We start from the raw sequence: 14315 nt of genomic DNA, 5'->3' as shown, positions 1-14315 counted from the left end.
AGATTAAAGCTTCATGTTCTCAACTGTGCCTAAGATTTGAAGCATGTCATTTTAAACCACTTTTCAGTGGCATCCAAACAACTGGGGATATCAAGGATGGAGTTACAAGCTTAACTTAGAACTCTGAATCAGTTTTAGATCAGTAGTGACTGATGGTCAATTAAATCTCACACCTGTTCAATGACCTATGTAAAATGAGTTCGTCTCAGTGCCTTCCCAGAAGACAGCTGTCCCTGTTACAGAAATCACAGCAGTTAGCATGAATTGGCACCCTTCTTGGCAGTCTGAACAGAGAAGTCAAGCTCTGACTTGTGATTGAAGATAAGTGACCCTCTCAGCTCTCTGGTTTCTCTAGGGCAGAAATGATGCACACACGGGAATATTAAGGACAGCTTGCAGTAAAACTCAGTCTATGCATGTTGTTTCCCTACACAAAAAAAAAGTCACAGCAAATTTTTGTCTTAGGAAATACTGCCGAAAATTATTTTTAGTCAAAATACAATGAAAGAACTAGACAGAGAATATTGAATTGCTTGCTTGTCCTATTTATTACTCAAAATTTGATTCCGAATGCTGAAACACTGTTTAGGTTTCAGGAAGTATCAGGCACTATTAGCCCTGCTGACATTACTTTCCTTTGCACATAGTGAGGGGCTGTTCCTCACTTCCAACAATTAGAGTAGAATGCATAAAATCCCAAGCAGAACAAGGGACAGCTCCTCAGTCATGCAAGTCAGCAGTTTCACTGAAGTCAGTATCTGTATGAGTTTACACAAGAGGAGGATCTTCACATAAATATCTCCAATAAAAAAAAAACCTAAGAGACTAACTATCATTGATTCAGAAAACATCCCAAATATTTAGTATGGGGCACAGATCAATGTTTACAAATACATTTATCTAAAGCCCAAACCCAAGAACCTCAACAAAAGCAAAAAGTAATGGAGCTGTGAAAACTTCCCTACAAGCTATTTACCCTTTCCACTGGAACCTGCTACTGGTGGAACTCTCCCCTCACAATTTCAGCACAGGGTGCAGGATGCAAACATATTGGAACATATCTCCCAAAGGTATGTTGTTTCCAGCGGGAAAGGAACTAATTGAGGAGACCAAGAGATAGCTGTCAAAGTTGTAAGAGAGTAACAGAATATAGGCTGTAGAAGGATGAAGCATGGATTGTCTGCAACTCTATAGTGTGAATGTGTGACCCCTTAATTTCAAGAGGTTCTTCTAAACCCCGCAGCTATAAAGAATCTACACCAGGGATACTTACATCACTGAGTTGCTTCATTTTCCCACCACCTCAGGTAATTCTACAGGAAGCATATGTTGCCTGCTGTGTTCAAACAAATATAAGATGCAGCACAACTATTTCCAGGTAGCTTTCTGTTAGATGTTGCATTTAAAATGACATGCATCCAAAAAAAATCTAAATTCCTGTGACTATTAACATAATGGTACTTCATTAAATCTACAGTATCTCCATCTCTGCTGATAGCACTTGTATTCAATAGTAAAAATGGAAATGACTTGTTAGACTAAAGAACTAGCTATGCATTTACAGCCATAAAGTTATTTATATTATTAATTCATAAAGAATAATATGAACCCAAAAAAAAGTTTTCACCCTCACAGCAAAACTGATAGATTTTGTTCCATCTTTTCATAGAAAACAGACACCAGGAATGAAAAAGCTTAACCACAGGATAAAGAACTACAGAAACGTTCTGGGTTTTGTAAAGGTTATGTCACAACTTCTGTTACAGAGCCTGATACAAAAACACTACACAAAAGGGAAAGAATGTGCAAGAAAAGAACTCCAAGTGAGATGCAAAACAATTTGCAGTTCCAAAAGGCATATGACTAAAGAAGTCCTGCCGATAGAGAAGGTAAGACAGGTCTGCCCGCATGGGTTCAGTGAAAAGCATGCACAACATTCATAGTTTAATTAGCTTAAGATGAAGTCTACCTTGCCTTCTGCCTCTAGTCTTTTAAATGTCTTAGTCAACTAAAAAAGGTTTGTTTTAAAAGAAAGGTATCTTTTGAAGCTGGCAAGACCAAGTATGCTGTCATTTCACAAATTAATTTAAAAGTTAAGAAAAGGTTAAAAGTTAGGAACACATTACACTTCGTAGTCAATGCAGTTTGAAGCAGCCTCAAAAAGCAAAGGCTCCTAGAGATGTGCAGGGAGCCTACTCTGACGCACAGTAATTCCAGTGCAGAAAAGACTCAATTAATCAAGTCCGCTGGAGTGTAGAAATTAACGCACTCCAGCAACCTCCAGTGTCACATGCGTTAGCGCCCCCATGCTGAAAAATGGCAGTGGGGTGCTTTTTTCAGCTTTAGTTTAAAGCGCCCCACCACCATTTTTCAGTGCATTATGCTCTGGGCACTTTTAACTAGCACAGCTCTTGGAGCTGTACTAATTAAAGCAGCCCCATTCACCTCCTGGAGCATGTGTATAAACATCCCAAGAGATTTAAGCACGAGGCCCTTGGCACACAGTCCTTTAATGGCACGACAGGATCCGATTGTCAATCCCAGCAATTGCACATCCTGCCATGCTATACATTTAGTTTTGGGATCAGATCCCAATAGCACTATTACTACTTGCCAGTGCAGCCTGTTGAAAGCCAGGTGCCTGCAGCTTGACTGAACCCAGGTCCTAGGGCTTGGACCAAAAAGACAAAAACAACTCCCCCCCCATCAAAAACAGAAAAAACAGCTGACTATGGGTCCCAGCCCCAGGACTGTCACCAGTCTTGAGCTGGCTCTGGTTACCCTGCCATACATTCTATTTAAGGCACGATGGAAATGAGACACGAAAAGTGTTATACAATTTTTTACGGAATATTTTAGTGACTTGTTTCCCCATTTTGACATGCCAACAATTCCTTGAATGTGGCAGAGTTATTATTTATGGTACAATTAATAGGTCAATTGCATCTTGATAATAACTTCCATCTAAGAGTAAGGAAATGATCTTTTATCAACTAGAAATAAGCTAAAAAAAAATGCATGCGATCATTGGCAAAGTGTAGGGCATACACCCCCTGCACAAAAGAGCTGCTGACACGGGCGTCTGTGTCTGCAGGCCACCTGTTATTGCTGCTGGCAGCCACTGACACTGCCAGCAGCATCTGTGGGTGGTCGCCAACTGCCAGTCAGCGCTCACCACCCCCACCCTGCTGCCAAAAGCACCATGGCTGCCTGTGGGAGCTCCCCGCTTGCTGCCACCACGCTCCCACTGCTGACAGCACTGCCACTGCCTATGGTAGCTCATTGTGCCCCTCCCCCCCCCCGCTTCCAGAGGTACATGGCACTCATGCATGCAATTGGCTGAACAAAGACAACTCGAGTTATTGAATTTTAAATTAAGAGGACTGAGCGGCACATTTCAAGCTCATCACATAAGCTTAAAACAAGGTTAGTTGTTGCTTTTCTAATCTAAGTTAGAAAAAAAAAAAAAAAAAGGATAATGGATAACAATGCTTTCTGTTCAAGAGATTTGGGTTAACTGCTACAGCCAGCCATCTTCAGAACAGTGGTGATGCATAGGGGTACATGCGCACCTCCTGACAGGCCACACTCCCCAACCAGGCAACGGGCAAGCAGGAGCACTGCTGCCACCCTGCAAGCACTGGCCGGAGAGTGGGAGCACCGCAGCTGCTTCTTGGTTGGTGCAATCGGTGCTGGGGGGGAGGGGGTACCAATTTCCCATGCTTCAGAAGAGGTCAACCAACCCTGTGAAACTCTGTTGCAAGTCTGGTCAGAAACAATAGAAGCTGAACTCCTTCTGAGGGTATTTTGCAAGGATTTTATTTATTTTTAAGAAAACACAGACTAATGTTATAAACTATTTGATCTTGCTAAGTAAGCTGTCCCAAGCTCTCACCTGAAGAGTTCTAGCAGTCTTCATTACTGAAAGCCCACTGGCATACAACCTAAATATAAAAGGAAGGGCATGCCATTCCTCATTAATATTTGTTAATACATATTCTCCTCCAAATGATAAACAGGCATCTCATAGAAGATGTTAAGACTTTTGAACATGATGCTGTGGGACAACTTAATTTAAAGTTCACTCAAGTGGTATATAATTGTTAACTTAAAATTATCATAATACCACAGAGGTACTTAAGTGAACAGCATCCATCCATGTGACTGATACGTGTGTGGAAAAATATTATGAAAACGTTTCATGTACATTTCAGAACATACATGTAAGTATACTGCACATTAAAGTACACATAAGAAAATTAAAATCTACCTGCACAAAAAAAACAGCAGCACATTTTTCCTATCTTAATAATATTGCACATTTATAAGGTTGCACAAATTACTGACTTTTCATAAAGACAGAATGAGGTATTAGTCAATTTATAAATAAAGGAGGCAAAGATAGATAGGAAAAGCACTTAACATAACATAAAATCTATTTTCAGTATTTAGATAAGTAAAAATTGAATAAAGGATAGTATGCTGTGGTGAAACTGTGACTAAACAATATCAAAAGAATAGTGAAGGGTTAAGTCTCTTCCCTATAGCAAAGCATTCAGTTCAGGACTTTAAACAGACCTAATCTACTTAGAACACTACACAAGTGAGTGAAACAAGTGAACATTAATGTTATCAATTTGAAAGGCAAGCTCTCAATGAAGTGGAAAATAGTACATTTTGGAAAGTCAGTGAAATCAGAATGGTGATTTTTAGGTGATGGCCATCTTACTCTGATATACTGGATGGGGATGATGTAGCCCATACAAACTTCAAAAGGCCTCTACCAGATTAACAGGTCTCAAGAAACTCAAAAGAAAAACCTTGTGGATTCACACTTAGATCTGTTGGGATGACATCAGAATACTGATGTTTTCCTTTGCAAGGTACAACAGTCTATGGTTTTTTTAATGTATTGACAAGTTGACAACTTTAGCGTGATGTCACCTCCATAGCAAACTCAAATGCCATGTACAGCAAACGCCAGGAACGCAAGACTTATTTTCTGTCATCTATTCACTTTGAGAAAAGTTTACCTTTCAACTGAAAAGTCTTGTCATCTCGCTCAAAGTAATAAACCCGAAGTAATTCTGAATGCAATGTTTGCAGATTTACAATTTTGCACACAATACTTGGAATTTTCTAGTCATATCTGTTATACAGACCTAACTTTTCATTTCGTTTACATTTACTGGAGCAATGGTACTCAACCTTCTGGTCCCATAGGCCAGATGAGTAGCGTGAGGTTGGTCTATAGGCTGGATCCTATAGGCAGGCTCAGTCTGTAGACCAGATCCAGTGTGGAGTTGGCACCTGTGCATGCAACACTGTACTGGATCCAGTCATGATACAACTCTGTGCAGTCTGGCAGAGGGCTGTGTCATCTGACCTGTGGGTTTCTACAGGTGTCCAGAAATTTGACAGAAGGGAGCAGGAACAGCAGTGTTAATTGCAGTGGCTTTAGAAACCACAACAATTAATGCTACAACTTTCCCCCTGCTGCCAAGTTTTTGGACTCATAGGGGCAGCCTGTGGGCCAGAGGTTGAGTACCACTGTACTACAGCATTAAGAGGAGTATTAAGAGTTTAAAATGAGGACTAAATATACTTTCATTAACCTCTCTTATGCATGGAGATACAACAAACAGATGTGTACTGCAATACATTTTTTCAAATCTATTTAGAAATTGGCCTGAATCCTTAAAAAATGACCAAAAAAAAAAAAAAAACACCACATAAAAAAAAGTCTGCACCTTCACAACTTTATGTACATGAATAGTTCCAGAGAAAGCAGTGGGATTACTCACATACACATCTGTGAAACTGTGCTCAAATAAGTATTTATAGGATGAAAGGCCACATAGAGGACATTCAGAAATACAAATGAACTTGTACGTTCCAGACAGCGCTTCACTTAATTGAAGCACAAAAGTTGGAGAATCTCAAGATACTCCCTCTTCTTCATAATCCCATTTAAAAATAAAAATGAATGAAAAAAAAAAAAAAAAAATCACATAGTTAAGAACTCTGCAATGCTCCTAGATTCTGAAAATTAAATGCAGATGAGTTAGTTTCCACTGCTATATTGTGTGTGAATTATACATGTAGTATCACACAACTTAAACCCACAGCAGCTAAATAATGAAAGTTAAAGTTAAGGGCACAATTAAAAGTGGCATGTTAAGTTTAACACTTTAGAATAAAGTAGTTTAACCTCATCTGTAGTTGTTCATGCACCAATAAACTAAAAAAAAGTGGGCCTACAGGAGTGGATAGCCAAAAAACACTCATTTACAAACTCCTCATGTTAAAAATTATCAAGATTATTTAAGTGTAGTAAACACTTGTATTGTTTTTTCAGGTGGGATTTATCCTCTTGTCCCCATTCTAAATGAATGAAGCATTTATCTTTCACTTGTACATTTCAGTGACAAGAATTAGTTTACCTACAGCTTCTTTAAAGCTATGTTAAGTACTTTAACTAGTTTAATCGGTTTTAGACAGCTCATAAAAATGTTCCATATCAGCACAAAACCAGAAAAGTCATCAAGGTGATGAAATGGAAGGAGAGATAGTAATAGGAAGAAGGCGGGGGTGATAAAAAAAAAAAAAAGGGTTACTGTCCAGAACAGTCTGTATATGTAGTAACCATGTTTCCTCGACGCTGAGTGACAGTCCTACAATGCTTGCTAGATCCATGGAATCTGCTATCAGTTCGTACTGTGTGTTGGCGTGCATTGTCAAAGCCACTGAAGGAAAACATTTTTTCCATATCTTCAAACACATCATCAAACAGTCCACCTCCAAAGGAAAATTCTTGGAACGAACGTCTTTGCCTACTGTGAGCCTCCCGATGACCCCGGAAGTGATTTTCAAAGTGCTTCTTCGACCGGGAATTCTGACTTTGACCAAATATGTCAAAATCTTTGAACAAGTCATCAAAGTTGAAATTAAACGATTGTTGGAAGGGGCTGCCATTATTTCCTTGTCCTCCATGGCCAAACTGGTCATATTCTTTCCGCTTGTTCTCATCTGATAAAGTTTCGTAGGCTGCAGAAGTATGTCAATGAGAAAATAGTTGTGTGTAAGATATTTAGCTTTCAAAAACAATTACATTTGCTCCCCTCTGTATGCAATGGCCTTAAGTGGTACTGTCATCAAACTTTCACATAATTTTAACATTAAGATAAAATGAAGTGGTCTACGCTGTTATGGCAGAGGGAAAGAGGGGGAGAGGGGAAGTGTTCTGTAATTTTAGACATATTCTATTCTGGGAGAACATTTCTAAATGGCAATGCAGACTAAGAAACAACTTTGAAAGCAAGCAGAAATCTCCCTCTTCCGCCAACCCCTCCCCCCAAAATGTAAACTGTTAGATGTGTTCCCTATCACAGGAACACCCACCCTATAACAGGATTTCAGATGAACTTTCATCTGTTAGAAGGAACAAGATGGGTTGCAGGCATATGGCAGGACCACTTCCATAAGCCAAACAGCATTCAATACAGAACAGCAGAGGAAGAAATACGGGAGAGGTGGGCGGCACCAAACACAAGTAGTACCCAGCATAAACAAGTTTATGACAAACTTGTTTTTGGAGAACGGGATGCATTTCAAATGGAATCAAACTGCTACCTGGTCTCTGATTCAGAATCACAGCTGATTAAAAAAAAAACCAAACAAACTACACACAACTTACTTGTCTATCAGCATTTCTACCTCAGAACAAAACATGCCAGATGCCGACTTTAGGTATTTTAATAAATGTTTTCTATTAATTTAAAAGCCTTACAATTAGTCTGCATTTACTATCTGAATATCTACTATGGTTCACTTCCCTGAAGAAGAGTGGTCCCATAGCATTATTAGAAATAGCCTCTGTAGTCCATTTTCACCATCAAGAGATGATATAATTGCAATCAGCAGTGAAGAATCTGCTTCTCTTTCCAATTATATCACTAAGTGAACACTCATGATCATAGCTACCTCTCAATCAATATGCTGAATAGGAAAGGAAAAATACAACTAATTGTCTCAGTGAGGCCCTCAATATTATTTTAATTAGTTAGAAGGACTATGCTATCAATCCAATTAGAAGGAAACCTGTAGTTTAGGGGGAGAGGGCAGTGTTGCATCCCATTACTTGCAAATGGATCATTTTTCTACATAATACTTTCAGCTTGTTTTCTATACTAGATTACTTTCAACTTCACCAGGCCACTACGGGTATACATCTAGAAACAATAATTTGTTATAGCACCTGGAAAACAGACAGGAACTTCATTATCAACATCATCTTAGAACTCTAATGGCCTTGCAAAAAGTAGTACAGTGGAATTTGAATTAAATTTTATTGTAAAAATTACTATTTCTTTTATGGTATTGTTCTATTGCAACACTGAAAACACTTACGTAATATTAACGCTTAAGACTTTTCCCAGTTAAATCATATTCCCTTGCCCTCTTTTTAATTCAGACAGCATTAGCCACCGCTATATCAAAAGCTACAGAACCAAGAAATTAATGTATTATGTAACATAGGCGTACGTCTTTTACAATAGTAAAAACTATGTTTCTAGTCACAGATAGCAGCCACCAAAATAATGTCAGAGCTCAGCTGAGGAAACAAAGCAGTAACTGGGGTTATGATTTTCGAATTGGACTGTTCAAGTTACTGAAGGCAAAGAATGATTTCTGGTTCTAGTCAACTGATGATCATACTTTTGGTCCTGTTGTAAGATTGACAAGCTGCAAAGCAACGTGTCCCAAGGACCCTCACAAGATACGCCAGTGGGATTTAAGTCCCAGCTGCACTACGTTAGTCAGGCAGTTCTGTCCTCCCAATGTGGGGTTGAGGAACATGCCAACAACCTAGGATACTACACTTGATCGGAGTCTTCAAGAGGCTGAGAAGCAATTTTGGATATGTTCATTCTGATGAGCAGCATTACAGATGCACTAGAACATAGTTCATGCCCTAAAATATCTGTTTATGCAAGGATGCAGGAAAGATGCACGCTATAGGATTAGAGGACTACCACAACTTCTTTTTGCTAAGCAAGATGAGTTGTAACCTGCAGTTAACAGAGTATTTAAATCAACTTTGTATAGGCCCACAGAGATATATAATCCATAAAAATACTTGGTTTATACTACCTTCTGCAATTTCCCTGAATTTTGCTTCTGCACCAGGACTCTTATTTTTGTCTGGATGGTACTTCATGGCCAGTTTATGAAATGCCTTCTTGATCTGGCGATCAGATGCATTTTTTGGAACTCCCAAGATATCATAATAGTTTTTTGTAGCCAATATCAGTTCAGTTATCATTAAAATGCAGAGTGCAAACGTGAAGACAGACTGTGTGGTAGCCATTTCTAAAGACCCTAGAAAGACAAAAAAAAATCTTAATTAATCAAACTGCAATTCTGCTATGTTTATGAACAGGAACCATGCAATCGGTTAGCATTTAAGATGGGTTTAGTAGGGCTTTACTTTTACTTCTGTTATCCTACCTTAAATCTTGCAGACTGAGAATATTGAAAGTTTGAGTTATCTTTAATTACAGCCACACTTGCCTCTCACCTGTTACTTACTAACACTCAGTTTATTCTTTCCATGATATTTCACATTTCCTGTTTAATTGTCTGCAGTCCTTCCCACTGCAGGATAGAAGTATATCCCAGCAGCTGTTTGCTATTGTGACTCTAGCTTATGTAGATAACTTTCAGCTAGATAGCTCAATGCTTAAATATTGTCAGCTGGGGTAACATAGAACTTACCACCTGCAAAATCCACCTGGGAGAACTGAAGAAAGTCTGGGGAAAAAAGAATTCTATTCAGTATGGGCAAGTACAAAGCACTCCACTTAGGAAGGAGTAATCAACTACACCAGGTATCAGACCCATTTAGCCCCGTGGGCCAGATGAAGGCTGATGGGCTGATCTACAGGCTGGATCAGCACACAGGGTCCAGCATACAAGGGTTCCAGGGGCTGCAGGATGCCGAATATAGCATGCAGGGCTGAGGACAGCACATATCCCATAGAGAACATGGGGTTCTCACAGAGACCCACAGACCAGATGATACAGCTCCATGGGCCAGCTCCAGCCCACAGACTGTATGTTTAATACCATTAGGCCACACAAAATGAGGAACAGTAGTCTAAACAGCAGTTCTACAGAAAGAATGTGAAGGTTTTAGTGTCTCATTCAGTTTAGATGCAACGTTCTAGTATTGACATAAAATCATCATACTGAGTTGTACAAAGAGAAGTACCATAAATTAAACATGAAATAACCTTTCTACTCTACTCAGCTCTGAAAAGCCAGAACACCACACCCAGCTTACACCAGACTTAGAGAGAGATGTGAACTGACTGAAGAGCCATGAAAAGAGCAAAGGTGACTAGACATCTAGAAAATCTGACTTGGGAAGAAAAAGTGAAAGAACCGTGTCTCTTTAGTCCACAGAAAAAGACTAAGGGGAAACATAGTAAGCAGTCTTCAAACAGTTAAAAGGTCACTTTTACCTGCAAAGAAGGTCATAAATCGTTTTCCATGTCCACTGGAGATAGGATGACAAATAATTAGATTAATTTAGGTAGGGGAGGCCACAGACATTAGTAACAATGCCAATTGTAAGGACACTTAAAAATTAGAAAAGATTAGAAGGTTGTGGAATCTCCATTATTGGAGGTTTTTGAAAAACAGATTAGACAAAAACTCTGTTAGGAATAGTTTGTATGCAAATAATCCCACTTTATAGAGGGGAAAATGGACAAGATGACCTACTACAGTCCCTTTCTGTCCTATTTTCTCCACCTGACCTAACCAGCACTTGTTCATCTGCAGTAATCTCTACTGGGCACAATCCAGTTAAGTAATGCATATTTTCTTTTGTTGAAAACCAAGAAAAGAAAAGATGGGCTGGGCTTGATGTTTCATTTTAAAAACTTCAATTAAATGTTTAAGAAGTCTAATATGCCTCATAAAGAAGACTTACCCAGTAAATATAACTAAGTTATAAATCATATATATATAAATCACTATAACCGTACAGCTAAACTGAACACTCAGTGTCACTCTTTTTAAAGGTAAAGTTTAAATAAAATAGCCTATTTGATTAATTTTTATCAGAATCTCTCTTTAGTAAGTTTGGGAACAAGACAGTGTTAGCGTATGGGCAGCATAAGTCTGTGGACTACAACATATGCCAACAATTACATATGAAGCATATTGTAAGATACGTTCAATACATAATAGTGGTCCTTTCCAGTATAAAAACGGTACTTGGAAACTTCTCAGTGTCTAAGGGGTGTTCATTAAATGTACTGGAACGTAGAATCCCCAAAGAGATTTCAACATCTTCCAGCCAACAGAACATCCAGAAATTCCACTAACCATCTCCTGTTTTAGGGAGGCAAGGTTCTTTGAACAGATGTGATTAAACCAACTGAGTAGCTGGGGAAAGTTCTTAACAAGCTTTCAGGTAGTCACCCTTGTTCAGCCATAGGAAGTCTCTGATGTTCTGAGACTCCAAATAATGAGAAGTAAAAAGGGTGACAGGTTGTCAGTGAGAATGTAAATAGGTAGAAATTTGGAAAGAGGGGTAGGGGAGGTAGGGAGCCAAAGGTGAGTAAAGGAGATTCTACAGTGGTAGTAACTCAAGGTGGAAAAGAGGCTGTCTGTGAAAGAGGAAAGAATTGAAAATTAGGAAGACAAAGTAGGGCAAGGAAAGGGAGAAAGGAGTATGTAAAAGGTCAGGTCTGGCAGGTGCCTGGTGAATCAGATGTCAGGCAGGTTGTAATGCTTCATACCTCCAATGTCTACATTGAGCCCCTGATTTTCTGTATCCCTGTTTTAGGGTATGTTTTTTCTGAATAAGTAGGACACTACATCAGCTGAGGATCAGTGCAATTCAGATAGGAAAGAATTCTTCCCCTGAATAAGAAGTTAATGTTCTAGAGGTGATACTTGGTACTTTTAGACCAACATGGCTACAACCTTTATCCCCTGAATAAGTGAGCCTTCCTATCCATGCAACTTTGAAGGTAGCAAATATTTTGGGACAAGACTGACCCCAAAGCATTTATTCATGAGACGTTTAAACTTGCTTTGTTATTAACCAATGTTATTTTACAAGTGGAGCCTCCATCTTTAAAAGGAAATTCAAATGCAAATCCCAAATCTAATGATCAGACAACACTTTACATACTGCTTAAATTATAATTAAATAGGGGTCTCAATTTAAGGTCTGATTTGTTTTTATCTAGAAAGATAGCTAATTATGTTCAGCTGCTACCAATATTGAATGCATGTATTCAATGTTATCTGCATGCTCTGTCCTGACTGCATGCATCACCCAATCTTTTGGAGATTAGATATATACACATGCCCTCCTAAGCATTTGTTTGGCCAGCAGCCTGCAAAATACCACTGCTCTAAGAGTCTCAAAACTGAAATGTATTTTGATCAGTGAATTTAGTTGTCAAATGTACAATTCCCCCTAGAATGCTTCTAGCTACTAAATATATATTCTAATACGTATACAAGAAACTTCTGAGATCCTTTTCCAGATGTACTTTCCCACTTGTAGCTTGCCAAGTTCTCAAATGTTACCATTTCAACTCTGAATATTATTCCCAAGTAAACTTCTCTGTGCCTTTACAGTTTTCTTCCTATTTACTGTCACAGATATGGACTTGTGGTTTAATGATGCCACCATGAAGCCAAGAACACTTTTCAGTAAGCACCTATCCCTTTAACCCTATTTGCCATCTATCACTGTGGTGGCCAACTTTTTTGATAGGTGAGCCACAAGTTAAGGCCCCATGTGTGCTCTGCAGTTTGCCTGATAAAGTCTGTGCCCTTGGGTGCAGGAATGGAGCAAAGGGACTCAAGTTTCAGTGCAGAGCATGATGGGGGCAGAAAACTGCTGTGAGAGGATGTATCACTGTCAAGAGCCATGTCAACCCTTCTCTGACCCCATAATCACTGTGGCTGCTTACAGACCTTAACAAAAAATCCCCCAGCACTTTACTTCAAACTTAGCACACTCCTGTCCTGAACCAAGCACATGCCCAGAAGAGGCATCGTGTTAGATGGACATAGCTCACTCAACATCTGTAGATTCAATCAGCTACTAGATAAAAGAGCCAAAAAGCCCTGCTGGAGCACCCAATCTAAACAGATGCTGCAGAGCCAAGTCAAACGAATACGCTGCTTCTTTTGGTCAAGGACTGGGTTTTTCTGTTTGTTTTTTTAGCATCCATAAGCAGCCTGGGGTTTTATATGGCAAGGATAAAGCCCTGCATTTGACAGTAGCTGCAGGGCCACGGAAGAATTAACCTGGCTTAGGAAGCGACACCTGATACCTCATCTATCAGCGGTATCCACAGCCCTTGCTCTCCTCCTGTTGCTGAAGGCTCAATCCTTCCAGTCCGGCACCTTCCTTTTCTGAGCACCTAGATCCCATACACAGCAGTTGCCTATGCTACTTGTGGCACCCATTAATAGCGTCAGCACCCTAAAACCTAATTTACTTCAATATTACATCTATCCATCTTCCTATGACTACTAGCACTGCAAGATTCGTACAGTCCTTTAAACAGTCCTTTATCCGACCTCACAGCACACTCGGGGCCTTTCACCATTTGCTCATCTCACGTTTCCTTTCTTTCAGTTTGCAAACTGAGAGCAAAGAGAGAGTTTCACTTTCTGGCCTGGGGGCCCTAACTAGTTACTTGCTGTCACATTCGGCCAAAGGCCACACATGGTTATATTCCATTTATAAGAAAAAGACTACTTTATAGACCAACTCAAACAGCTGGAAAAATGTCTTCTTTATGGCCTTTTGGGCACAAAGGCCCTTACATCGCATTTACCCAAAGACCCGTGTCTGCCGGTGTTCTGAGACCAACACGGCCAAATACGACCACCCCCCGAGTACTTCATAGGTTGGTCCAGAGGGAACCCTTCAGTGCAAGGGTTTTTTTCAAAATTCTTAACACGAGGCTGAAGCCGAGCAAGTCCTTTAAAGAAAGAAACCACGGAGGCCGGCCGGGCTCTGCACTTCGCGGGGCACGCCGCCAGCGGAGGCTCTGAACAAGGCGAGAGAGGAGCGAGCTCCGGGACCCGCCGGGCAGCGCCCGGAATCCCCCGCCCGCCCCAGCCCCGCGCTCTCACCTGCCGCCGCGCGCGCCGCACCCTCCGACTCACCGCGGGAGCTGGAGCCGCCAGGCCAAGGACGAGTGCGACACGCAGCGCTCTGCCACTGGCCGCCCGCCGCACGTGACGCCGCCGCCCCAGCGCACGTGGAA

The 14315-nt window shown here is 40.3% G+C and overlaps 1 protein-coding gene across 2 annotated transcripts; it reads right to left on the bottom strand.

Moving 5' to 3' along the window:
- Positions 1–3797: 3797 nt before the first annotated feature.
- On the bottom strand, positions 3798–14287 carry DNAJB9 (DnaJ heat shock protein family (Hsp40) member B9). Of its 2 annotated transcripts, none has more exons than XM_019543383.1 (4): positions 14182–14287; positions 9154–9381; positions 6419–7047; positions 3798–6372 (listed from the first exon to the last, which is right to left on the bottom strand). In XM_019543383.1, exons 2-3 carry the CDS (start codon positions 9368–9370, stop codon positions 6614–6616), a joined length of 651 nt encoding a protein of 216 aa, XP_019398928.1. In that variant the 5' UTR covers positions 9371–9381; positions 14182–14287; the 3' UTR covers positions 3798–6372; positions 6419–6613. The 2 variants fall into 2 exon arrangements, with proteins under 2 accessions (XP_019398928.1, XP_019398929.1); XM_019543384.1 differs by lacking the exon at positions 14182–14287 and adding an exon at positions 9778–9799.
- Positions 14288–14315: the final 28 nt, after the last annotated feature.

Source organism: Crocodylus porosus, unplaced genomic scaffold (assembly GCF_001723895.1).
Source record: "Crocodylus porosus isolate Cpor-Errol unplaced genomic scaffold, CroPor_comp1, whole genome shotgun sequence".
Lineage (NCBI taxonomy): Eukaryota > Metazoa > Chordata > Crocodylia > Crocodylidae > Crocodylus > Crocodylus porosus.
Note: the sequence above shows the minus strand (reverse complement) of the source record. Positions and strands in the feature narration are given on the sequence as shown.

Excerpts from the sequence above, each read along its gene's own strand:
- DNAJB9 (XM_019543383.1), bottom strand. The coding sequence starts at position 9,370 with ATGGCTACCACACAGTCTGTCTTCACGTTTGCACTCTGCATTTTAATG. Across the intron at positions 7,048-9,153 it reads ATTCAGGGAAATTGCAGAAG|CCTACGAAACTTTATCAGAT; the intron begins GTAGTATAAACC and ends ATACTTCTGCAG.